At 44.1% G+C, this 27,134-nt stretch overlaps 2 protein-coding genes across 3 annotated transcripts; one reads left to right on the top strand and one right to left on the bottom strand.

Moving 5' to 3' along the window:
• Positions 1-12,445: 12,445 nt before the first annotated feature.
• Positions 12,446-18,008, top strand: LOC125544152 (uncharacterized). Of its 2 annotated transcripts, none has more exons than XM_048707735.2 (3): positions 12,446-12,708; positions 14,556-14,620; positions 15,571-18,008. In XM_048707735.2, the coding sequence occupies exon 3, from the start codon at positions 15,834-15,836 to the stop codon at positions 17,721-17,723; it is 1,890 nt and encodes a 629-aa protein (XP_048563692.2). In that variant the 5' UTR covers positions 12,446-12,708; positions 14,556-14,620; positions 15,571-15,833; the 3' UTR covers positions 17,724-18,008. The 2 variants fall into 2 exon arrangements, with proteins under 2 accessions (XP_048563692.2, XP_048563693.2); XM_048707736.2 differs by having other exon boundaries at positions 15,574-18,008.
• A 1,195-nt stretch (positions 18,009-19,203) lies between these two features.
• On the bottom strand, positions 19,204-26,867 carry LOC125544151 (glycosyl transferase family 1 protein). Its single transcript, XM_048707734.2, has 14 exons — positions 26,188-26,867; positions 26,014-26,100; positions 24,573-24,682; positions 24,372-24,422; positions 24,077-24,248; positions 23,645-23,965; positions 23,338-23,538; positions 22,750-23,232; positions 22,450-22,659; positions 21,652-21,840; positions 21,216-21,379; positions 20,676-20,834; positions 20,177-20,255; positions 19,204-19,943 (listed from the first exon to the last, which is right to left on the bottom strand). Exons 1-14 carry the CDS (start codon positions 26,662-26,664, stop codon positions 19,503-19,505), a joined length of 3,144 nt encoding a protein of 1,047 aa, XP_048563691.1. The 5' UTR covers positions 26,665-26,867; the 3' UTR covers positions 19,204-19,502.
• Positions 26,868-27,134: the final 267 nt, after the last annotated feature.

The raw sequence follows: 27,134 nt of genomic DNA on the forward strand, positions 1-27,134 counted from the left end.
CCACAACGCGGTATAGTGATTGCTTTTTGATCTTCAGAAAGAACCCTGTTCATTGAATCCGATTCAACTAAAGTTGGAGAAACTGACACCCACCAGCCACCTGTGTGCAAAGCACACTGGTAGAACCAGTCTCATGAACGCGGTCATGTAATGTTGGTTCGGGCCGCTTCATCCAACAATACTGCTGAATCAAGAAACAACTAGTGACGGCAAGCAATATGTATACCCACGCCCACAACTCCTTTGTGCTCTACTCGTGCATATAACATCTACGCATAGACCTGGCTCTGATACCACTGTTGGGGAACGCAATATTTCAAAAAAAATCCTACGATCACGCAAGATCTATCTAGGGATGCATAGCAACGAGAGGGGAGAGTGTGTCTACGTACCCTCGTAGACCGAAAGCAGAAGCGTTAAGAAACGCGGTTGATGTAGTCGAACATCTTCGCGATCCAACCGATCAAGTACCGAACACATGACACCTCCGCGATCTGCACACGTTCAGCTCAGTGACGTCCCTCGTACTCTTGATCCAGTTGAGGCCGAGAGATAGTTTCGTCAGCACGACGGTGTGTTGACGGTGATGATGAAGTTATCGGCGCAGGGCTTCGCCTAAGCACTACGGCGATATGACTGAGGTGTGTATCTGTGGAGGGGGGCACCGGACACGGCTAAAACAAATTGTCAACTTGTGTGTCTATGGGGTGCCCCCTCCCCCGTATATAAAGGAGGGGAGGAGGGGGCCGGCCGACCCTCATGGTGCGCCCCAAGGGGGATTCCTACTCCTACTAGGAGTAGGTTTCCCCCATTTCCTAGTCCTAATAGGAGGGGCAAGGAAGGGGAAGAGGAGATGAAGGAAAGGGAGGTCGGCCCCCTTCCCAATTCGGATTGGGCTTGGGGGGCACCCCCACCTCTTGGCCGCATCCTCTCTCTCTCACTAAAGCCCATGTAGGCCCATTTAGCCCCCGGGGGTTCCGGTACCCCCTCGGTACTCCGGTATATGCCCGAACTCATAAGAAACCTTTTCGCTGTCCAAACATAACCTTCCAATACATCAATCTTCATGTCTCGACCATTTCGAGACTCCTCGTCATGTCCGTGATCACATCCGGGACTCCGAACTACCTTTGGTACATCAAAACACATAAACTCATAATACCGATCATCATCGAACGTTAAGCGTGCGGCTCCTACGGGTTTGAGAACTATGTAGACATGACCGAGACTCATCTCCGGTCAATAACCAATAGTGGAACCTGGATGCTCATATTGGTTCCTACATATTCTACGAAGATCTTTATTGGTCAAACCGCATAACAACATACGTTGTTCCCTTTGTCATCGGTATGTTACTTGCCCGAGATTTGATCGTCGGTATCATCATACCTAGTTCAATCTCGTTACTGTTAAGTCTCTTTACTCATTCCGTAATGCAACATCCCGGAACTAACTCATTAATTACATTGCTTGCAAGGCTTATAGTGATGTGCATTATCGAGAGGGCCCAGAGATACCTCTCCGACAATCGGAGTGACAAATCCTAATCTCGATCTATGTCAACTCATCAAAACACCATCGGAGACACCTGTAGAGCATCTTTATAATCACCTAGTTACGTTGTGACGTTTGATAGCACCCTAGGTGTTCCTCCGGTATTTGGGAGTTGCATAATCTCATAGTCATAGGAACATGTATAAGTTATGCAGAAAGCAATAGCAATAAACTAAATGATCATAGTGCTAAGCAAACGGATGGGTCAAGTCAATTACATCATTCTCTAATGATGTGATCCCGTTCATCAAATGACAACTCATGTCTATGGCTAGGAAACTTAACCATATTTGATCAACGAGCTAGTCAAGTAGAGGCATACTAGTGACACTCTGTTTGTCTATGTATTCACACATGTACTAAGTTTTCGGTTAATAAAATTATAGCATTAATAATAAACATTTATCATGATATAAGGAAATATAAATAACAACTTTATTATTGCCTCTAGGGCATATTTCCTTCAGTCTACGTACCTGATACGTCTCCAACATACCTATAATTTTTTATTGTTCCATGCTATTATATTATCCATCTAGGATGTTTTATATGCATTTATATGCTATTTTATATGATTTTTGGGAGAGCCTAGTGCCAGTTTCTGTTTTTTCCTTGTTTTTGAGTTTTACAGAAAAGGAATACCAAACGGAGTCCAATTGACCTGCCAATTTTGGTGGATTTTTTATGGACCAAAAGAAGCCCCCGGAGTAAAAGAGTTGGGCCAGAAGTGTCCCGAGCCGTCGATGAGGGTGGGGGCGCGCCCTACCCCCCTGGGCATGGGCCCCTATCTCGTGGACGACTCAGAGATACCCCTAACGTGAAACTTACATCAAAAATTCCTATAAATACAGAAACCTCCAGAAAATAACCTAGATCAGGAGTTCCGCCGCCGCAATCCTCTGTAGCCACCAAAAACCAATCGGGACCCCGTTCCAGCACCCTGCCGGAGGGGGGATCCATCACCGGTGGCCATCTTCATCATCCCGACGCTCTCCATGACAAGGAGGGAGTAGTTCACCCTCGGGGCTGAGGGTATGTACTAGTAGATATGTGTTTGATCTCTCTCTCTCTATCATGTTCTTGATTCGGCACGATCTTGATGTATCGCGAGCTTTGCTATTATAGTTGGATATTATGATGTTTCTTCCCCTCTATCTCCTTGTGATGAATTGAGTTTTCCCTTTGAAGTTATCTTATCGGATTGAGTCTTTAAGGATTTGAGAACACTTGATGTATGTTTTGCATGTGCTTATCTATGGTGACAATGGGATATTCACGTGATCCACTTGATGTATGTTTTTGGTGATCAACTTGCGAGTTCCGTGACCTTGTGAACTTATGCATAGGGGTTGGCACACGTTTTCGTCTTGACTCTCCGATAGAAACTTTGGGGCACTCTTTGAAGTTCTTTGTGTTGGTTGAATAGATGAATCTGAGATTGTGTGATGCATATCGTATAATCATACCCACGGATACTTGAGGTGACATTGGAGTATCTAGGTGACATTAGGGTTTTGGTTGATTTGTGTCTTAAGGTGTTATTCTAGTACGAACTCTAGGATAGATTGAACGAAAAGAATAGCTTCGTGTTATTTTACTACAGACTCTTGAATAGATCGATCAGAAAGGATAACTTTGAGGTGGTTTCGTACCCTACAATAATCTCTTCGTTTGTTTTCCACTATTAGTGACTTTGGAGTGACTCTTTGTTGCATGTTGAGGGATAGTTATATGATCCAACTATGTTATTATTGTTGAGAGAACTTGCACTAGTGAAAGTATGAACTCTAGGCCTTGTTTCCTAGCATTGCAATACCGTTTATGCTCACTTTTATCATTAGTTACCTTGCTGTTTTTATATTTTCAAATTACAAAAACCTATATCTACTATCCATATTGCGCTTGTATCACCATCTCTTCGCCGAACTAGTGCACCCATACAATTTACCATTGTATTGGGTGTGTTGGGGACACAAGAGACTCTTTGCTATTTGGTTGTAGGGTTTTTTGAGAGAGACCATCTTCATCCTACGCCTCCCACGGATTGATAAACCTTAGGTCATCCACTTGAGGGAAATTTGCTACTGTCCTACAAACCTCTGCACTTGGAGGCCCAACAACGTCTACAAGAAGAAGGTTGTGTAGTAGACATCAGTACCCTCGTAGACTGAAAGCGGAAGCGTTAAGTAACGCGGTTGATGTAGTCGAACGTCTTCGTGATCCAACCGATCAAGTACCGAATGCACGACACCTCCGCGATCTGCACACGTTCAGCTCGGTGACGTCCCTCGAACTCCAGATCCAGCTGAGGCTGAGGGAGAGTTTCGTTAGCACGACGGTGTGGTGACAGTGATGATGAAGTTACCGACGCAGGGCTTCGCCTAAGCACCATGACAATATGCCTGAGGTGTGTTTCTGTGGAGGGGGCACCGCACACAGCTAAAACAATTGTCAACTTGTGTGTTCTAGGGTGCCCCCTGCCCCCGTATATAAAGGAGCAAGGGGGAGGCCGGCCGGCCCTATAGGGCGCGCCCAAGGGGTGCAATCCTACTCCTATTAGGAGTTGGACCCCCCCCTTTCCTAGTCCTACTAGGAGAAGAAGGAAGAAGAGGGGAAGGAGAAGGAAGGAGGGGGCGCCGCCCCTCCCCTAGTCCAATTCGGACTAGGCCCATGGGGAGGCGCGGCCAGCCCTTGGCTGCTCCCTCTCTCTCCCTTAAGGCCCAATAAGGCCCATAACTTCCCCGGTGGTTCCGATAACCTTTCCGGCACTCCGATAAATACCCGATACACCTCGGAATCATTCCCGTGTCCGAATATAGTCATCCAATATATCAATTTTTATGTCTCGACCATTTAGAGACTCCTCATCATGTCCGTGATCTCATCCAGGACTCCAAACTACCTTCGGTACATCAAAACACATAAACTCATAATATCGATCGTCATCGAACGTTAAGCGTGCGGACCCTACGGGTTCGAGAACTATGTAGACATGACCGAGACTCATCTCCGGTCAATAACTAATAGCGGAACCTGGATGCTCATATTGATTCCCACATATTCTACGAGGATCTTTATCCGTCAAACCGCATGACAACATATGTTGTTCCCTTTGTCATCGGTATGTTACTTGCCCGAGATTCGATCGTCGGTTTCATCATACCTAGTTCAATCTCATTATCGGCAAGTCTCTTTACTCGTCCCGTAATGCAACATAACATAACTAACTAATTAGTCACATTGCTTGCAAGGCTTATAGTGATGTGCATTACCGAGAGGGCCCAGAGATACCTCTCCGACAATCAGAGTGACAAATCCTAATCTCGACCTATGCCAACTCAACAAACACCATCGGAGGCACCTATAGAGCATCATTATAATCACCCAGTTATGTTGTGACGTTTGATAGCACACTAAGTGTTCCTCCGGTATTCGGGGGTTGCATAATCTCATAGTCATAGGAACATGTATAAGTTATGGAGAAAGCAATAGCAATAAACTAAATGATCATAGTGCTAAGCTAGCGGATGGGTCATGTCAATCACATCATTCTCTAATGATGTGATCCCGTTTATTAAATGATAACTCATGTCTATGGTTAGGAAACTTAACCATCTTTGATTAACAAGCTAGTCAAGTAGAGGCATGCTAGTGAAACTCTATTTGTCTATGTATTCACACATGTACTAAGTTTCCGGTTAATACAATTCTAGCATGAATAATAGACATTTATCATGATATAAGGAAATATAAATAACAACTTTATTATTGCCTCGAGGGCATATTTCCTTCAAATATGAGCATCCAGGTTCCGCTATTGGTTATTGACCGGAGATGTGTCTCGGTCATGTCTACATAGTTCTCGAACCTGTAGGGTCTGCACGCTTAACGTTCGATGACGATTTGTATTATGAGTTATGTGATTTGATGACCGAAGTTTGTTCGGAGTCCTAGATGATATAATGGACATGGCGAGGAGTATCAAAATGGTCGAGAGGTAAAGATTCATATATTGGAAGGTTACATTCGGACACCAAAAAAGTTTCGGGAAGTTTCGGAGTACCGGAGGTTACCGGAACCCCCCCCCCCCCCGGGAAGGTAATGGGCCAACATGGGCCTTAGTCGAGGAGAGATGGTCGGCCATAGGAGGTGCCCCCCCTTGACAATCCGAATTGGACAAGGGGTGGGGGCGGCGCCCCCCTTTCCCTCTCCTACTCCTTCTCTCTTTCCCCCCTTTTGCTACTCTGGAAAAGGAAAAAAGGAGAGGGAAATCCTACTAGGACTAGGGAGTCCTAGTAGGACTCCCCACACTTGGCGCGCCCCTAGGGGCCGGCCTCCTCCTCCCCCCTTTATATACGGAGGCGGGGAGGCACCCCAAAGGCACAACAGACATCTCTTAGCCGTGTGCGGTGCCCCCCTCCACAGTTTACCACCTCGTTCATATCGTCGTAGTGCTTAGGCGAAGCCCTGCACCGGTAACTTCATCATCACCATCGCCACACCGTCGTTCTGATGGAAATCTCCCTCGTCCTCAACTGGATCAAGAGCACGAGGGACGTCATCGTGTTGAACGTGTGCTGAACATGGAGGTGCCGTACGTTCGATGCTAGGATCGGTTGGATCGTGAAGACGTTCGACTACATCAACCGCGTTACTAAACGCTTCCGCTTTCGGTCAACGAGGGTACGTGGACACACTCTCCCCTCTCGTTGCTATGCATCTCCTAGTTAGATCTTGCGTGATCGTAGGAATTTTTTGAATTACTATGTTCCCCAACAGGGGCCCCCTCCGGTGGTTCTTTGCTCCAGTATTTTTCTTTTCTTCAAAAAAAGTTGTCAAAAAGTTTCGTCCAATTCCGAGAACTTTTATTTTTTCACAAAAAACAACACCACGGTAGTTCTACTGGAAACAGCGTCAGTCCTTGGTAGTTCCATTCAAATCATACCAAAACCATTTAAAATTGTTGTAAACATGACATGAATACTTCATAAATTATAGATACATTGGAGACGTATCACCCACCTGCATGGGGGACCCAGATGGACGTGGGTTGTGGGGCAAGGCCCCACACCCCTGGTCTAGGTGCACCAATATCCTCCCCTGGAAGGAATATGATCATATCCTGAAGGGGTGAGATCAAGATCCCTAAAAAGGGGGATAGCGATCGGTGGGGAAGGAAGGAGGGATTTCCTTCCTCCCGCTTGGCCAACGACCCTACGGGCTTATAGGGCAAGCCACCAGCCCCCCTCCATGCCTATATAAAGGTTGAGAGGCATTGGGGGGAAATCATTTGCACTCTTGCTCGTCTCCCTCCCATTACACCTCCTCCACCTCATGCAGATGCTTGGCGAAGCCTTGCTGTAGTTCCGCTGCTCCCACCACCACCACACTGTCATGTTGGTTCAGATCTCGTCTACCTCCTCTCCCTTGTTTGCTGGATCAAGAAGTAGAGTACTTGAGCAAGTGGTTGAGGGTTTTGACATAATTGGATGGAGAAAGTGGCTGAAGGTTTTGGAGCAATATCACTAAGCACTTGAGCAAGTAGACCATTAAGCAACACCTCATCCCCTTTTAATAGTATTGGCTTTCCTATGGACTCAATGTGATCTTGGATCACTTAAATAGAAATGAAGAGTCTTGATCTTTTGCCAAAATTTGTCCTTATCATTTTGAGGGGTCCACATCTCTAGTCCATGCCATGCCAATCATTGGACATCCTAAAATATTTATCTTGAATGGATATTGGTTCAATGAGCTATATGTTGTTATGAATTACCAAAACCACATGGGGATTAGTTGCACTTTCAATTTTAAAGCTGACTTCGCTGCTGGCACACAAAAATATTGCGTAGTAGCGAAAATGACTTAAATTTTTTTTCATATATTTCCTCCACGGTATTTCGTGGGCTGACTACTAAAATTATAACAATGGAGGCTCTTTTCTAATGAGGGTAGAACAAATCGGAAGTATCATGTAAAGCCAGTTGCTTGGTAGTACGTTGTGGATAGAGTCAAAATGAGAAGGTGAAGAAAAAGACAGAGTCACAACATGGAGGTTTCAAAGAAAAAATATGGCAGTTCCAGACGTATACCGTGACTCGGAAAGAGGAAAACTGAGAAGGCTCATATGTGCCGATGAAAAATGTTACATTTGGAAGTGTCTGAAGCTAAAGGAGAAGGATCAAGGTGGATGGGTTTGACAGTACGGGAACAGAAGAAACAACGGTTTTAACCTGTCAAAAATTTGGGTTTGTTCTCTGAGCATGAGAGAGTCTAAGCATGCCACAAACAGAACATCACTTGATGATGTTTGTCACGTGATTCTACCTCATGTATTTTTCTTTTTGAGTTCATTGCTTTTTCATGGATCTATGGTGAATGTTGTTGGTAAATTGGCAATCTCTGTTGCATCAAACCATAATCATTCCTGAAACACACTAGTCACACTCAAGTCATTTCCTATGGTGTATCTTTAAACCCTAAACCTCATTATTAGAAACCCTAATTACTTCACTTGCCATTACAAAACAACGTTCATTTTCTTTGCTCGTATAATTCTCCAAATATTCTCAGGGACTCTTTGATATTATATAGAGTCCACTTCTACAAAAATGAATATGGAGTAAAAGGTTTAGACAATCTATTGTACTCATCAATAACCGACAGAGTTATATCGGTAGAAGGTGCAACAACGGTAGGACTGAAAGAAGAGAATGCATGAGGTTAGCATGTCACATGATCCGTATGATGAACACGAGTCAATAGATCGTTACTAGAACTAGTGTGCATAATGTTCTTTGAGCTACATTATAGAATCATGTTAGGAACAAAGAGACGAAACTTATGTAAAAGCAAGTTTTGTGGAAGGTAACTTGATGATAAAGGAATACAAAATTGTAGAAAAAAGAGAATTGATAATTACCTAGGATAATAATTAGTGTATCCCAACAATTTTGGTAATAGCATCTTCATTGAATCGTCTGAAGAATTATATTGATAAATCTGAACATGTGGATCTGGCAACGAAGTTCATTCAAAAACAAAAGGATGTTCCTCAGTTGGCGGTGGAGGCGAGGAATGCATGCCATAAGTTTGTAAATCAGATGGTATGAACTCCACAAATCTGTAAGATAAAAATTCTAGGTACAAAGATCCGAGTCTATGGTGAACAAGCAGAAAAAAATAATAGAACAAAAGAAGTGAAACCAAATTACCTATCGAATTGTAATTTTAATTCATCAAACCCTACTCGGAAAGATCCCATATGCCTACGACACATGATAAGCAGAGAGGGTTATGTAGCGAAGAAACAAAATTATGAGAATGGCAAGCGAATAGAAAGGGTGAATCAGAGAACATACAAGGATGTGCAGGGACAGAAGGAAGAAGAGTTCGTCCCACACTAAGAATGAAGAAACCAGACGAAGAAGATGAACATGAAGCAAGACCTAAACATGTAAGGTCCATCACATATTCGTATAGGAGGAAATATGACGTTATGTACTAAGTATTTGTACAAGATTGATGTGTATATTGTAATGTATTCATAGTGTAGAGAGTTTACATGTGATTTTTAGGCATTTTCATGTGTAAACAAGTGCACGAATCACGACGCGAACGAAGGGGTGATGAGATATGTGCCCATACCACTGTGCCCTGCGAATTTCCGGCTCATCAAACCCATCACACGACCTTTCGCGCTCAAGAGTCAACCACCTACACAGCTATCCTAGACAATTTTAGTATCACTAAATCACGTTTCTAGGTAGTCCAAAATGCAAATAAGCATGTCTTTCAACAAATAGTAAACAACTTTTGTGGCTAACTTTTTTGCGAAAATGAAAATTTATTATAAAGGCTCACCAGAAATATAAATCGGCTCAAACATAATAAAACTTACATTAAGGTCCTTGAACTACTGAAGGACCATTGCCACCACGAGTCGCCAATGCGCCGCTGTCGCCATTTTCATATTAGAGCCTGCATGACATTGTCAATGACAGTTAAGAAGTCTTCATGCAGTCATTGCTGTTGAACCCCTTGAATTGATCTAAAGAACCTGTCATCAAATCTCGTTGTCACGTACACACGATGAGAAAGCCTAACCATGCAACCCTGAGGAGCTGGCAAGAATCCACGCCGAAGCTTTGAAGAAGGTCGAAGTCTGGGAGTCCAAGAAGAAAGATTATCATCCGTTCGAGCCCCATCCCTGCGTGGACCAAATCCTAAACTAATTATTAGCCGGAGGCGAGGCATCGGGATTTTCCTTTTCACTGTCGACCATCCAAAACGGTTGGCAGAGGAAGGGAGGAGGGGACGAATCCAGGCCCTAGAGAGCACACGAGATTGTTCCACGGATCAACAGACACGAGGCACATAATGTTTTATCTAATTTCGCTACAAATCGAATGTCAGATGTTTTACCATGGTAAATCGAATGTTTTTTATGGCAATTTATGCTCTCTCGAGGATGCCAAATAATTGTCATGTTCAGTTTTTGCTAGGATTTTCCCGTGCTCTCTAAAGGAAATTGTCATCCTCGCGACAACATAAATTGTCATACAACGTTCTGTTTGTCATGCTTTAAAATATGACATCAGATTTTCAACATTATTGGTTTTATTTTAGAGGACCGTATGGGACACGTGGTAAGCAATCCAAATTATTTGAAAAGAAAAAGGTTTTAGTTTAGAGGCACGACGCACACACTAAAGAAAGGAAAATATTGCGGGAATCCCAAAGAGAAAATTAACAGCGGATAAATTTGAGCAGGCAGAACGCGGAGGCGACGGCAAACGAGAATAGAAAAAGAAAAGAAGGAAGGGAAAATGCCGCAAGGAGGCCACGAGCTCGCCCAGTGCGGGCCCCCGCGCCCGCCGCTCGCTCGGGGGGAGAGGCGCACCACGGACGGTGGCGAGGCGCTGCGCTGCGCCGCTGCCGCCCACCCACGCGCGCGGGGGCCCCACCCGAGCCCTGACGCCGCGCGTGACGTCGGGCCCGAGGCCGCGCGCGCCCCGGCCTGGCGCCGCGGAGGACACGTGTCGTGCCGCCAGAGGCGGAAGGCGGCGGGTAACGTGCGGGCACACGCGGCTGCTCGACGGCTTTTGGTTCGTGGGGAACGGGAAAAAAATAAAACGGGCAGCGTCACCCCGGCGTGCGACCCAAGCGGCGCCGCACCGCCGAGTAGGCTCTGCCTCTGCCGCCCCCTCTACGTGTGCGCTGCGCTGCGTGCACCCGGCCGACTGCACCTGGATGGCTCGTCTGGTCGTTGGACGGACGAAACGTGTACAGGTGCAATGAACCACTGACTTTTCCTCGACCTCCTCCATTTTGTTGGTGGCCTCGTCGGCGGATTAGACGGCATCGGTGTGTTTGGAGCCACTCTACATCCTCCTACTCCCCCCACTTGAGCATGCCACATGCTAATCCGACTTTTAAATCCTCTATTATTCCATCCATTCACAAATATAGGATGCTTTAAATATTTTAATACCGACTACGATCATATTGAAATGATCAAATGAATAAACAAACACACTAAAACGTGTCTATATACATTTGATTCAAAAAAAAGTTAGAACATGTTATAGTATTTGTGAGAGAAGGAAGAAGGAAGTATTACGCATATGTTCAGTTAATAGCCCGATTAATGACAAGCCGTACGTAAATTCGCGTACAGTAGTATTTTTGTAACCATGTGGCATTCTCCCTCTCTCATCATTTTATTTAAAGATCGATCTATGACATCATCTAAACCTTAAAATTGCTTATAATCCAAGAAGATTAAAAACCCGACGTCAGATTTTTAACCATGTGAAATCTAACGCTCGATACGACAAATTACGTTATTGCGAGCATGGCAATTTTTCTTCAACAACCTTGCTAAACATCGTAGCAAAAAGAAAAGAGCATGACAAGGATTCTTCATGCTTGCTAAAAAAAATTGTGATGCTCGCGACAACATAATTTGTCATTTCGGGCGTCAAATTTACCATATTTAAAAACCCGACGTCAGATTTGTAGCTAAATCCTATAAATAAACACCACTTGAACCTTTCCAAACCAAAGATAATGAAGGAACCAGCTCATTCGAAATGTGCACCTCCATTTTAATATGTTTGGTACAACCATGTGATCAATCAGCCCAATAATTTGAAAATTATATAAATATTAGAATTATTGTACTATGATCGGAAACAACAAATATATCAAGTACTATATCCTATTCATTTAGCACACCGCAAAATGCATCCCTAATGATGCCCTTTGCCAACTAAAAAAACATTTTTGAGTCCTGAAATTTTACTAGTAGTACTAGTAAATGCAAGATGTTTTGGATATTTTAATATACACTACATGCGGACCGATCGATTGTGGATTTTGCTTTCCATCATTTTCCATAGTAGTGAAAATGCTCTTGTGTCGACACGGCCTGTTTTGTTCGCTCCAGTACGACTAAAATGAATGAACAAACACGCTAAAATGTGTCTACATACATTTGATTAAATTTGATTAAAGATAAATAAAACATCTTATACTACTACTGTTGTAGTCCCTCCGTCCTAAAAATTTTGTGTTAGATTTGTCTAAATACGAATATATCAAGTCACGTTTTAGTATTAGATATATCCGTATCTAGACGAATCTAAGACAAGAATTTTGAGACTGAAGGAGTATTTGCAGATGCCAATTTAAGATGAATGTTTGTACTAGTAGTAAAAAAGTGGTAGCGGTGGGAGTAGAAGCAAGCAAAAGAAGAGAAGCGGTCGTACCTGGACAAGATGCCAAACCAGGTGGAAAGGGGGAGGCACGAGTGCATTGCCTTTTGCCCGCTTTCCAATTCCGCTCGCCCTCATCACCTCACCTCACGGGGTGGCCACAGCGATTTACCTGTGGCGCCCCGCCCCACTCCCTTCTCTGTTTTATAGCACCCCCTGCCCGCCTGCGTCCTCGGTTTTTCTCCGCTGAGATTTCCTTCAACCCCGCTCAACTCCCCTCCTTCCTTCCCTCCCTACAAATCTGGTCTGCTGGCCGCTGTTCGCCGCGGCCGCCGGGTCTCTCGCGCTCGCGCAACTGACTCAAAACCCTAGCCACCCCTCGCGACCCAGTCGATCGGATCGCCCGCTTCCTCCTCATCCTCCACCCACACCCAAGGTGCGTCGGCTGCCGGATTCTCCTCGCCCTCCCTACCTGCTTCCATATGTATATCTATGTATGTCGTTTGCCTTCACCGTCGTTGCCGGGATGCCCGTGCTCGCGTCTGTTATCGTCGCCGATGCGCGCCGGGATTTCCTGCCCGCTTTCCGCCCTTGGTTTTGCGCCGATTCGTGCCAGATTCACGGCTCTCTGAAACCTGTTTTTTTTCTTCTAGATATCTCCATCTCTGACTGCGTGCGTGTTTCTTCTTTTCATGGTTCTTGTGATTGTGTGATGTGCAGACAAAGTCATGGCAGGCCTGTTTGTTGGTTTTCCTCTGAGATGAGAAATCTTTGGCGGCTTTCATTTATGCGCGCTTTCCTTTCCTTTCCTTTCCTTTAGCATGCAGCCTTTTGCGCCCCCTTTTTTGGTGCTTTCTGTTCGGGGTGAGCAATCTGGTGATACAAACGGCCGCCGCCGGAATTTGTTTCTTTACTCCTTTTTCTCATACCAGGTCGTTGCAGATTATGGCTCCCGATTTCTAGTTTTTCGTGGGCCATTCCTCAGATTTGTCTTCTCTGTTTCGGTTGCCCTTGTTAATTCGATGACGGACACGGAAGATCATTTCAGTGGATCTTTGTATCACCTGTCACTGTTCCTGCTTCGTTAAATTATGGCTGGGTTGATGTACAGAACTTTAGATTCTTGCGAATGCTAATTACAGAATTAGAGTTTTTTTTTGCGGGGAAGAAAACTACAGAATTAGAGTTATAATAATGAATGTCTTACGCTTAGCAAAGTGATCGATTGCTCTGTTTTCTCCCTTCAGGGGTATTATACATTTCCATTTCTCAACTTTTCGGGGAAAAAATCATTTCTCAAGCGTAGTAAAAAAAGGTAGACACTCACTGGCGTTTCCTCACGAACTTAGTGAAAACCTGTCATAATATTGTCCAATTGCACGGTTTGGGTTGGCGTCGAGGTTTTGGGAATTAAGACTCGGCCAGTTGCCATGGATAACAAGGCTGGCTGTCTCACGAGTAATTACCTATTGATGTCAATGTTTGATCTGAAAAGCAAATCATAGCTGATGGGATCGTCGCATATTTATTGATTGGAGGCCCCTCCAAAAGCACTGGCACTAATCCTATGACGAAAAAAATGCAACAATGTTAAATCTAGGCTAACTACTGCCAGACTGCCAACAACTGTGGTTTGGCTTGTCGCAAAGAAATTGGTCACCATACCTTTTGCAATGTTTGGCAGAAGCGTCGTTTTATCAGCCTGGCAGGATGCTAAGGAAGTGCAGCATCCCATAGTTGTGGTAGTGAGACAAATAAGAGCCATACACGAAGTGCCATACTTGTGGCAAAGTTTGGTTATGCAATATGATTGAGGCGGCGTCTAGTTTTAGGTTGTCCCAACTTGTAAGGGCATGCACAAGAATCTGATGTGTGCGCTAAGCATATGAAGAATTGAAGACCTTACTATAACTCTTTTAGTTGTGAGACTGAGTGAAGGCTACCTTTTTCCTTCTTTTCGAGAAACTGGTCATACAATCATCTCCTGGCAAGTAATACATACTGGACTTAAAAAATACTGTAGAAGGGATGAGCTAGTAGTAAGTGAATAGGATCTCCATGAAGTTGGTGTTATTCTGATAACCCTGTGGTTGGTACTTCCTATAATGTGTTTTGCAAAAGGAACATGGCATAATTTAGCTATAATATGTGGGCTACAGTGTCAGCAACTTTAACATTTTCCTTCTGATGTGCACTAAAAATAGATAAGTGAAACATGTATTTAGCATGATCTACAATCTCTTATCCACCATAAATTTTAACAAGACTACGTTATTTTTGCAGGGACCACTGATTTCACTCCTGTGTTTTCAACTCACTTGGGCTCCGCGAGAGTGCTGCCATACTGGGTATAATTCATCATCTTTGATATCTTTATTTTAAGGTCCTACATACCGACATTTTTCTTGCTACTGCACCTTATGAAGTGTACTTGTTGTTGGTCATCTTATGTAAATCAAAGATGTAACTGCACGTTCTGTTTCTTATGAAAGAATTAACAGGAAGCATGTATTCCTGTTCAGAGCAAAAGGCGTCATGCTGTTCAACTTCATTACTTGTTATAAGATAATGTAGTGCTGGTATTCAAATAAACAACAGATGACAAATGTTTAACACAGTTGGAACTGCGATATTGAATTACACCTGCCATCTATAGGGTCTGAGATTTGTTGTCCCCTCAACTGATATAGTACATGTGTAATCAATCTTTCTGATCTTTGATCTGTGTAGGCACTTACAGATCAACAAATAAAAACGATAGATATAGACTCATCTCAAAACAATGTTATGCAATGTTATAATCTTATACTCCCTCCGTCCTGAATTACTTGTCTTACATTTGTCTAGATACAGATGTATCTAGACACGTTTTAGTGTTAGATACATCCATATCTAGACAAATCTAAGAGAGGTAATTTGGGACGGAGGTACTAATATCTTGGGAGAATATGATTATGAAAGCTAACTATTGAAGTCACTACAAAATTATAAACAGAGTCTGTTAAATTTACGAGTTGAAAGATTTAGCATTAGGGTAAACCAACATAATTTTGTTTTGAATTATAAAGACACCGACAATTCTAAGATCTGTTGATCATGACAGAAGTGGACATGTCATGACTGTGCTCTCCTTTTAGTAGATAGCTGCTCCTGGTTGTGGTCTCCTTTTCCCTTTGTATGCAATTTTTATGACCCTTTAATGTTAAGTAGCCTTTTATGGATCTCTTTTTACTTTTGCTGCATGAGCTTTGTAGTTGAGACTTCCTAGATTCTCATCTCATATTTTTTTGCTAATCAGCAGGATCATCACCTTCTGTTTGGCCTGAACTGTGGAAGTTTCTAAGTAGAAACTGAGGGTCAGTTCAAAACTTCATCCCACTCACCCCATACATACTGGCGAGAAATGGATCGTGATGATGTATCTGGCTTTGTTAGCGGGGGTTGCAAGCTGTTCTGAGTTTTCTAACCTAGTAGAAGTTCATAAATAAAGTTATGATACCAGGAAGTCAGTCAACTGGTGGTTCTTTTCATTTACTAATTGGTTGATGTTTCCGAATTGGAATGGACAAAACTTCTCATGGCCTTGGATTTGGTGATAGAATCAACTCGGTGAACACTTCTCATTACCAGAGTTCAGTTGAACATACTGCTCAGCATAGAGATACACTTGATTCCACATCATACTCCAGCTTTTCATTCACTAACACAAAAGCCCTGAAAAGGAAGTGGGGTACTATGGCGGGAGCAGAAGGTACTGGGGATGCATTACTCACTCTGGGTTTAGGCCGTTCACCAAGTTCATCTGACAATAGCAAAGTAAGCTCTGCCACAGCTTGTGCAATGTCTCCATGCTCGCTAAAGGAGGCTGATGAGGAGTCATCTGTTGATCTTAGCTTGAATTTTGAGCTTTCCCTTGGCAATGATGTTGCACACTTCCAAAGGAAATCCTCTGCTGCTTTGGTGGCCAAATCTCCTAAACTGGATCTTCAGTTGAGTTTATCCACTGGCTCACCTGAATCTGCTGTCACTTGTACAAATATGGTGTCACCAAATATTCATGATGGCTTGGACATACCAGTGACCTATTCATTACCAGCCATTATAGGGAATGGGTCAGCACCGTCTAGTTGGGGTTTTGAGCACTCTGTGGTTTCATCATCATATGCGTCTGAAGCAACATATGCCTTTCCATTTTCGAAGATACCCAGACAAGAGAATGGTGCTTTAGCTTCGCCAGTCATATCGTCAACTATGCCAGCAAGTGTGAAGAGCTCGGTTGCCTCTACTTCGGTGGTAACTAACCCTCAGCAGCGCAATCTTAACACTAAAACCTGCCAGTTCCCTGGATGTGGGAAAGGGGCAAGAGGTGCATCAGGGCATTGCATAGCCCATGGTGGTGGCAGGCGATGCCAGAAACCTGGTTGCCAGAAGGGTGCTGAAGGAAGGACCATATATTGCAAGGCCCATGGTGGAGGGAGGAGATGTGAGTTTCTTGGATGTACAAAGAGCGCTGAAGGGCGCACCGACCACTGCATTGCCCATGGCGGTGGCCGCCGGTGCAGTAATGATGGCTGCTCCCGTGCTGCCCGAGGAAGATCTGGCTTATGCATCAGGCATGGAGGTGGAAAAAGGTGTCAGCAGGAGAAGTGCACCAAGAGCGCAGAAGGTCATTCTGGCCTCTGCATCTCTCATGGGGGTGGGAGGCGATGCCAGTTTCCAGAATGTGCAAAGGGTGCACAGGGAAGCACAAAGTTCTGCAAGGCGCATGGTGGAGGCAAGCGCTGCACTTTCTTGAGCTGTACCAAAGGAGCTGAAGGCAGCACCCCTTACTGCAAGGGCCACGGAGGAGGCAAGCGCTGCTTATTTGAGGGTGGTGGAGTGTGCCCGAAGAGTGTGCATGGCGGGACGCAGTACTGTGTTGCGCATGGTGGTGGGAAGAGGTGCGCTATTTCCGATTGCACTAAGAGTGCTAGAGGGCGGACGGAGTACTGTGTGCGCCATGGTGGTGGCAAGAGATGCAGGTTCGACGGCTGTGTGAAGAGTGCGCAGGGGAGCACTGATTTCTGCAAGGCGCACGGGGGAGGCAAGCGCTGCTCATGGGGCCTGCCGGACTCGAGCTTCGGTATTGGCACAGAGCAGTGTGATAAATTTGCTCGCAGCAAGACTGGCCTCTGTTCAGCTCACACCGCTCTAGTCCAGGACCACTGTGTTCATGGTGGTGGTACATTAGGCCCTGTGATCCACCACTTCGCCACAGATGTTAAACCCGACGAGATGGAAGTTGCTGCGGCAGTGAAGGTTGATCCTGTTTCGATGCAGTCGGAGCCTCCATTGCCGGAGGGCAGGGTGCATGGCGGCGGGCTGCTGGCGCTGCTTTCTCGCGGCGGAAACCACACAGGCCCTGTTGGTAACTCGGAGAACGGGGCCTCTGTCATGATGGCGTGGATGTGAGTGGGCGGACATTCTCATCAAGAATTGGTTGCTTCAAGTTTTGATCTGTTTCCAGAGCTAATGCTGTGGCGGGATGAAGTTCAACATTTCACCAATTGTTGTCCTAGTTGTTTGGAAGTGGTAGGACATATATCCTCCGTGTAGAATAAATAAGGGAGAGCGTTGTGGGCTTCTCTGTTATTGTAATTAATTAATTAATGTCGTCAAACTGCCCTTGCTTTGTGTTTATTACAATTTGTGTAATCTGATACTATTTCACAGTTCCTACTTGGATGTCGTCTCTTCGCTGTTTGCTTTCCTTTGTGTTTCTGGTAATAGTGCAGCATGTAGTACGATATTTTTTGGTGGGTACTGGGTAGAAGTCTGTCCTATATTGGTCGGATGAGGGTTATTTGGTTATCGATTATTCATCAGATAATTCTCTTTTTTTTGTGAGCCATCAGATAATTCTCAGTCGCGTCAAGAGATGAATGTTGATGCATATTATCATTGCTAGAAACTCTCTAGATTTAGTACCATGAACGTCAAGAGATGAATGTTGATGCACATATCATTGCTAGAAACTCTCTAGATTTAGTACCATGAACGTCAAGAGATGAATGTTGATGCACATATCATTGCTAGAATCTCTCTAGATTTTTTTCTGGAACCTGTGGCACACTATTCAAATCAAATACTTGTTACATCACTAACAAGTTCAACTAGGATAATCTACGAAGGATCAGCCTCCCAAGAAACTACAGCATTACTTCCTCCATTCCGAATTACTCGTCATAGAAATGGATGTATCTAGAACTAAAATACATCTAGATACATCCATACATGCGTCAAGTAATTCGAAACATCCATACATGCGACAAGTAATTCGAAACAGAGGGAGTAGAATCATAGGAATTCCTAGCAAACTTGTGTGCCACCTTGTTCCCCTAAGTGAGAGGAAAAGGACATACTTTGAGCTAAATGAAAACACTTGTTCAGAGTAGTAGAATAAGAATGAAACTCTAGATTTAGTACCATGAACGTCAAGAGATGAATGTTGATGCCCATATATCAAATGCTAGAAACTCTCTAGATTTAGTACCAGACCGCCATGTATGGCTTTTGGAGGCCCGGGCTATGTAAAATATGTTATCATTGATCAATAAAGCTCGGGAGTTTCGCTAAAAAAGAGGAGATGTGAGGCAGGTTCCAGGGAAGCTTGTGGCCAGGCACAAGATAGCCAGGGTACCAAATGTTACAATTGTGTCGAATTATTGGGCTAGAGTTAGACTTGGAGTATGCAAAGGGTTAGATGTTTGAGCCTAACACCAACGACCCTGGGAATCTGACTTCCAGGTGGTGGTTTCCTCCAGAAATTCCATATAGGCGTCCTGCACCAGTGTCAAACGAAACCTCTAGTGCACTGGTTCTTCCTGAACCAACACGCAACATGAATGATCCCCGACAAGGAAAAGGAGATGATATGCAGTTAACTCAAGAGTAAAGGCAATGCACAGTACGGTCAGCATAGGAAGACGCTCAGTACAATGTTCCAAGAGAATCAGTTACCGTGGCTACGAAGGAGAACGTGAACGGGGTCAACAGAAGCTCCATCGCAAAGCCAAATTTACACCTACGATCGCAACTCGATGGCCTAGTTATGTTACAGGGCAAAACTGGACAAAAATAATCACACCCACTTGGGAGCAACCAGTTAGGAAATTAGCAGAAAACAAAGAATGAACAAAATTTCCTGAAGAATGAATAACTGCCCTAAGTATGTGGTTAAGCGCTACTCAATCAAATGTCCGTCCTTGTGTCGTTTAAGCGACCGGCATCATCTGACGGTGGCTTTATATACCTCCCTATGGTTTTTTGCCGAGCCCTCTTCTTCATTCTCTGGATCTTGTCTTTGGTCTGTTGCTTCCTTCGCTCCTTCTCCTGCTGCCGCATGGTCCTCTCCCGCTCGTACAGACCTTGCCACACAACTTCGCCAGTTTGTGGCCAGAGCCACCTTCTGTCGGGGTGGTCCGCATCAGCCTCTTCTGCCAAGTCTTCGTCCATGCTCTTCAGAGTAGCGTAGGAGAGCCACTGGATTGACATCTGACCTCTCCTGCCCTCCAGCGGATGCTGCTCCTGCATTGCACCAGTCTCTGGGTTTACATACACCATCCGCCGTGCACTGTGGAACGCCCAAACGTTTACAATCAACTCGAGAACACCAGAGTAGCAGTGCTTGTCCTGTGCATGTACATATCAACAAGAGAGCAACGGTCACAGGTTTTCGAGGTGGAAATAGCATAACTATCATATATCACAAACATATAGGTCAGATTTCATTTCCTGTAAAAGTGATCAGCTGTTCTTTTGTTCCAGCCAGAAGTGTTCGAATGTTCTATATCAGTATATCACTGTGACAGGACTAGGAAGGGTATTAACTATATTGTCTAATACTAGGTGATAGAGGCGCTCACCCTGTGGAGACTCAAGATGCAATGCCCAGTTTGATGATGCTTGTCGTACATCTGTGCATCCAGCGCATCTACAAACATCCTATAAAACAGCATCTCTGTAAAACACCAACCGAGTATATATATAAAAGAATTTGAACCATATAACGCAGGACTTAAAACAAACCAAGTCCTCTTTGGACCTTAGCCCAATGTCAGTACATGCAACAACAAGGCTATATACTTAAACAGTAAGAAATACACACATACTACTTTAACCATCGCTGGGCGTTATTGGAGACAGTATATACACAGGCTATGAAATTCTTAACAGTAGTAGATCACTTTTTTACAGCCTGTGTATATGCAGGAGTACTTTTTTATGCTCACGGTAGTAGATCACTTGAAATGCATATACAAGGCAACGACCAACTAGCCAGTGCACCAGGATTTCCATATCTACAGTTAAAAAAAGTACTAGCTGTATGGTTTGGCTATAATAATACTTCAAAAAAAATGTTACCTTGAGAACATTACAAATTCCAGGAATGATCTCGTAGGCATAACCCAACTTTGCATCACAGACCACGTGTCTCCATCATTAGGCATACGTGGCAGAGAATTCAAATCTCCATCAAGCTGCAAGCCATACATCCTTTGAAAAGCCTCCAAAACAGCTAACCTTCAGGACAGAACTATGAAGAAAATTAGTTTGTTGTAAAACAAAGCAGTTCAGTTTGGCACCACAGCCAAAAATTCTACTTTAAACAGTTCGTGAAATAGCAACTTTAGTTCTGTAAACATGGTAGGCCAGAAAGGGCAGTAAGATTCTCTAAAATGTTACTTCCTCTGTAAAGAAATATAAGAGCATTTAGATCACTACTTCAATGATCTAAGCACTCTTATGTTTCTTTACGGAGGGAGTACTCTGTAAGAAATGATGGTTGGTAACATGTTTTTAGAACAACTTATTGCCCAATCCAATACAATATCTGTTAAAACTAGAACATTTGCAAAACAACATGCAACAGTGCAACCTATGAAACATGGTTAAATAGATGACCTGCAGTTCCCAGCATTAATCGCATCACAGAGGGACCAGAAATCTTGATTAGCATGATTTCTTGGATCTTGGTCCATACGAACCCAAAAGTAGAAGGCATCTCCATGCTTTTGAGTTTGAATAGCTTCCAACATTGCAGATTCAGCATTTTTTGACAAGTTCGCCTGCTTAGGAAATGGGATGGTAAATATAAATAGGATGCTAACAATTATGCATGACCTGGATAACTAATCTACATTGCATCATCAAAAGGAAAATTCATATCTACAGCTTGACAACATATTAGGCAGTGACATCCAATGCACAGGTTCTGTACAAAGAATAATGCCCAAATCATTCTTATATCTATCATATTCATTGAGAATCAGTGGTACCCCAAAATAAAAATAACCAAAATACAAAGACCTCTTTGATATCAAAACAAAAATCATTTTACCTTTCTTGCAGTCACCCTCCAGGATTGAAATCCTATCCAAGAATTCTTGTGTATCCGGTCAATTCTGTTAGCCAGAGCAAAGAAAGCTCCAAATTCGCCAAGGATATCTCTGTAGTACCCACTGTTGAGCAGCGGGAGACGAGAAGAAGCATCAATGTCATCTGCTCCGAATCTTCGACCTTTTGAAGACTAATGGAAAACAAACTTCATGTGATCAATTTAAGCCATTGAAATATTTCTTAAGAGTAGCCAAATATATTCTGGCTAGCCACATACCAACATCCGTTTCCATTAGTATTAATTCAGTGATAAAAAATAATTTAAAACAAAGAAGAAATACGTATTTATTTATTTTAGTGGAAGAAGAAATAAATAATATACACATATTTGCATCTATATGTAAAGTCACCAGTCACCACATGGGTTGTTGGATTAAGTTTAGTTCGATCAGATATCTCCTCAAGTGACTAAATCTTAGCAATCCAAATCTGACTCAATGGTATACATGGCAGTTATATATGTTAACACCTAGATGAGTTTGCATTAGTTGTATGCAGGAAGCAATGCAAATCTTAGTTCCATCAAAAGTTGTGTTCACACTGTCACACTCCCCATTTAACATGTACAACCAGCCATGGTACAAGGAATATGACATTTATAGAAGGTCAGCTACAGATTTTAGATCTCATGGTTTATAACATCAGAGATGGTTTTTAAATGTGTACATTTGGAGCATTCAGGCTGACCATTTAACATTCTGAATAACTTGGTTACTGCTAAGAGGTGAAAACAGCTTACCAGGCCAATTCCACGATACAGAGAGCTTTGATGCAGAAAGGGCCAAGTTCCCTCCCCATAGAAGGGTTCGTATATACAGAGTGGCTGACCTGTCCGTTCAAGCTCCTTTTCATCTCTTTCATGCAATTCATTTTTCATCCTATCCACCCTTTTGACATTTCTATACACTTCCTCCCATGTTCCATGAGGTTGGTCACTCCTCTCCTTCAACTGCATAACAATCCAATCAAATTACTTAGCATGCATTGTTAAAACGATGAAAAGTGATCTGTTAAATATCAAATTTACGTCAATACTTACATACTCTTCTTCCAATTTCATTTTGGCGCTCATAATACCATTTGCTCTTTCTTCCTTCCATGCAATAGCAGAGAACGTTTCATCAATCTTTGGTGTAATACTGTGAGGGTCATCCTTTCTGTTCCTGTGCCAATCCATTTTCTGGAGCATCTTGCAGTCAGCCAAACTTTCATTCACATTGTATAAGTTCTTCACATCCTCAAATAGATGCCATTTCCACTCTTGTTTCAAAGGCAAAGGTATCTCCCCAGCACTTAACGGGGTCAGTGTTTCGGAAGGAAACTTGATAACATTTTCCAATAGTACAGCATAGCCTTCAATGGTTTCAGAAGCCATCAGATCCTTCGCACGGGCTTTACCAACTGATGCAATATTTTTCCCTAGATCGGATAGTTCCCCATTTGATACCACTTGCAGTAGGACTTGGCTTAACATGGCGATATTCTTTCTTGGAAAAAGGAGTCCATTTATCCCATCATCAATCTAAGCCATCAAGAAAACAGTGTTAGCTTATGATAAGATGTGCAATGGTAAGGTATTGTGTTGATAAATGCAATGCCAATAAAATTTGAGACATCATGAGCATACATATTTTGTGATCATTCCAAGGTCCGGAGCTATAACCAGCTTCTCAAGAATCATAGCTTCAACTAGCACACCGGGGAAGGATTGCTCATCAAGGCAAGAACAGTATATGACAAGGTTAGCTATAGCAAGGAGATTGTCAGTATCTTCAACAGCAACATGCTCCACTGCACCTCTTGAGAAGCCAACATTTAAAGCAATGGCCTATGATTATTAGAGCAATACCAAGCAGTTAGATGCAATTTAAAGGTTTATGGCCTCTAAATAGTGAATTCAAACGATGAAAGACAGCATGGTTGTACATCCTAACCTCAAGAGCTATCCTATGCTTATCAGTTTGGTTTCCTGTCAAGATTCTCACTTTCAGTTCAGTCTGTGTGCTATTCTCAGAAGGATACTGCTGTAAAAGAGGTCCTACTGCTTGCAAGACAAGTGCCTCTTCCATCAAAAGCCCATCATATGAAAACTGACTACCAACCATAGCAATTACAAAATCTCTTGGACCTAAACTCAGGCTGATTCTCACATCTTTGTCATAATTTTTCGCAATGAATCTATCAGCTTGAAATGCTGGTGCAGGAGAACCTGGAATCACGAAATAGTTACCAGAATCAAATGCAGCATACATCACCTGCAGGAAATGAATATAATAAAATAATCTTATGTCAGGCTGGGGGATCTACATAAAAATGCAAACATTATTAATTCGTCAAATTTAGTAGTATGAGAATAGCTTAAATACCGGCAATATGTAGTTGGGAAAAACTATAACATTTGCCCTGCTAAAGACTTCTTGCCAACCACCTAGGATTTGAGTCATTCCACTAGACTTATATTCCCTAATACAATGAGCGAGGGAAGTCTCTTGCACAGTCCAAATGACAGGTACGGATTTGAAAGGCTCCTGCAAAAGACTGCAGCAAGACACATTAACTTTGAGTAAACATTTGGAAGTGGTCAAAATTAAACACCTGACTTTGTGCAAACACCTTAGAATAATCTGAAATATGTAGTCACAGTCCTTGTTTCATAACTACCTTGAAAATACTGGCCTTGCTTCAATTGAGTTTACAAGCATGCCATCATAGCTGCAGAAATACAAATAAACCTGGTGAGGAAATGATTAGGATGTGAGGCTGAGGCTACATACTATTTTCAAGTTAAAAATGCTACATTATGAGGCAATATGCAGTAAGTAATATAAGCAAAGAACTGGCAAGATATACTTTAAAACTTACTCTAGCCAATCTATAGAAGTGAGTAACTTTGTGTCCACAGGTAAGATCTCAACTGGTATGCCAATAGTACTCCAAATACTACTACATGGGCCATCCTCAAATGAGAAAACCTGCATTGAAAATTTGCAAAGCGGATTAATAGCAACATACAGACAGGGAGTTTATGACATTTCAATCATGTGCATCCATTTTGGTTTGGGTACTTGTGCAGTTCAAGTTTTGTGCAGAAGACCATAGATACACACGATGATAAGAGTGATTCAAGTAATCTATGCCTCGGTACTTGGGTTTTGGCTAGACATCTCAACTTGAATAGTTGGACTAGACAACCAACTTGTTGACTAGACGTGACTCGTCAAGGACAACTAGTGGCTCGACTAATTGTGCAACCCGCTATAAGACTGAGCTCATGTTAGACCGAGACCACTCCAAAAGAGATGTACTTCCTAGTAAGCTCAAAGTATCAACCTAGCTCCCTGCCTCTGATAACCTAATACTGATAGCAAGATGTTGTGCTGATTCAGAAAGTGGCCATGTATTTCTGGCTCCCACTCCAAATTTTGCAGTGTAGTCAACTAGTAAGGCCCCACTTGGATTGTTGATTGGCTCCTAAATACCCCCGTAACCGATACAGACCTCCAGCCATCGTGTTTATTCCAGGCGGAAATCACGCTGCAACCGGTAATATACACCTGTAAATTAAATCCGGGTCTATAAGCTTACACCGATTCCAAGCAGGGTCTAATGTGGTATTTGTAGCAAGCATGGTCCACTAGTCTATGCATCGCACCCCGGCGAAAAGACTCGACTCTTCGGCCCATAAACTTAACACAGCACTTTAGAACCTATGCACATGCAAAAGTTTCTGCAACATAATGATCATGAACCATACAAAGAAGACAAAACAATAGAAATGAATAATCCGTGCATATAGTACAGATTTTATTTCAACAAAGATCCTATTTCATCCCTAAGTGCTCATGAACTAGCAGTGATCAAAATATCAAACTTGCTGAAAGAGCGCAAAGGTAGAAGGAGGGTTCAGGGGGGAACACCAACCATCGTTCAAGCATACCATAACGCACATAGGGATAATTAGGATACATATACGCGTTATATACTCCATTAGTCTAACAAAATATCACTAAGACTTGCACTGCATAAATCAGATTTGATTGTTGCCACCTCCGAAAGTAGGAGGTACTGACAGTGATACCTCATGCTACCTCTCGTGGAACTGCTATACTAGGAAGTGTGAACGTCGAAATCAGAACTAAGAGATTAGTTGCATTACGAATAGTACATCAGATACGGAATCTGAACTTGCTGTGTATACCATCAAGGAATATCACTTGTGGAAGCAAACCAACTAATGAAGGAAACAATAAAGACACGGCAAGACGCGTTCCGGTATTCAGAAGAAAGCAGTTGAGCCACGCACCTTCATTTCGTAGCCCATCGCCTCCAGCACCGAGGCGACGCTGATCATCTGAAGCTGGATTGCGTCGGGAGAGAGATCCCCAAACACCTAAACGAAGTGCAATGAAAAAAAATCAGAGCCAGAATCGCGAGAAAACAGAACTCAAACACCGCCCAGCCCAGCTCAACAACTCACCAAGGCGAGGCGCGGCTTCCGGGCCCCGACCCTCTTGACGGGTCTCCCGAGCTCCGCCAAGCTCTGAGCATCCTGACTCCGCTCCCTCGCCCACTTGTCCCGCAGCCTCGTGGGCTCGAACGTGAGGCCCTCGCCGGTCTCCAGCCCGCCGAGGCCGCGAGGCAGCACGGCTTCGGTCCCGCCCCGCCCCCGTCCCCCGCTGGCGCGTCGCGAAGGGAGCAGCATCGTCGGGTTCTCGACGACGAGCGATCCGGGGAGGAAGGTGTACACGAGAATGGTGACGAAGAAGAAGGCGGCGCCGGTGCCGATCCACTGAAGGAAGTCCACCTTGTCGACGAGCACGAACCGCGCGAGCCTGGATCTCACGCCCGGCCTCCGCGCCGCGCCCCCGCCGCCCGCCGGGGTGCGCGGCACCGGGGCCGGCGCCGCCGCGCGCTTGTAGCTCCCCGACCCGGCGGCGCTGTCGAGGGAGCCCATCGGCGCTCGGCCTAGGGTTTCGGGGCGGCCGCGGCCGCAGAGAGCATGGCGAGCGAGGGAGCGAGCGATTAGAAGCGAAGCAGTTGAGGAGAGCTGGGGACTGTGGAAGACTCGTGAGTCGTATTTAGCGAAGGAGGCGTTGCGCTCCGCCTGTTTCGTTCGTTTGGTCTGAGAGGGATGGGGGCGACTGGCGAGGACGAAGGGGCCTGGTGTGGTTTAAGGCGGAGGGGCAAGGCGACGCTGGGGCGTCGGATTTTGATCGGACGGCGGGGTTTCGGGGGTTTAGCCTCGCGGTCGCGAAGCATGGGGCCGCGTGTTTCGGGAACCGGATGGAGTTACCACGTCTCGGGCTGCGTGTCATGCTGCCGCGACGCCGTCATGGCTGTTATGGGGTATGACAGGTGGGCTGACTTTTTCGGGCCCGCGTGGCAGCCTCGAGGGTGAGCCGTTTACAAGGTATCTGTTTTGCA

Source organism: Triticum urartu, chromosome 3A (assembly GCF_056163025.1).
Source record: "Triticum urartu cultivar PI428250 chromosome 3A, HENAU_Tu73, whole genome shotgun sequence".
Taxonomy (NCBI): Eukaryota; Viridiplantae; Streptophyta; class Magnoliopsida; order Poales; family Poaceae; genus Triticum; species Triticum urartu.

Coding starts and splice junctions, on each gene's coding strand:
- LOC125544152 (XM_048707735.2), top strand. CDS start 15,834: ATGGACAAAACTTCTCATGGCCTTGGATTTGGTGATAGAATCAACTCG.
- LOC125544151 (XM_048707734.2), bottom strand. CDS start 26,664: ATGGGCTCCCTCGACAGCGCCGCCGGGTCGGGGAGCTACAAGCGCGCG. Junction 24,683..26,013: donor CGATGGGCTACGAAATGAAG/GTGCGTGGCTCA, acceptor TTTTCAATGCAG/GTTTTCTCATTTGAGGATGG. Junction 21,380..21,651: donor GGAGGGTGACTGCAAGAAAG/GTAAAATGATTT, acceptor TTTCCTAAGCAG/GCGAACTTGTCAAAAAATGC.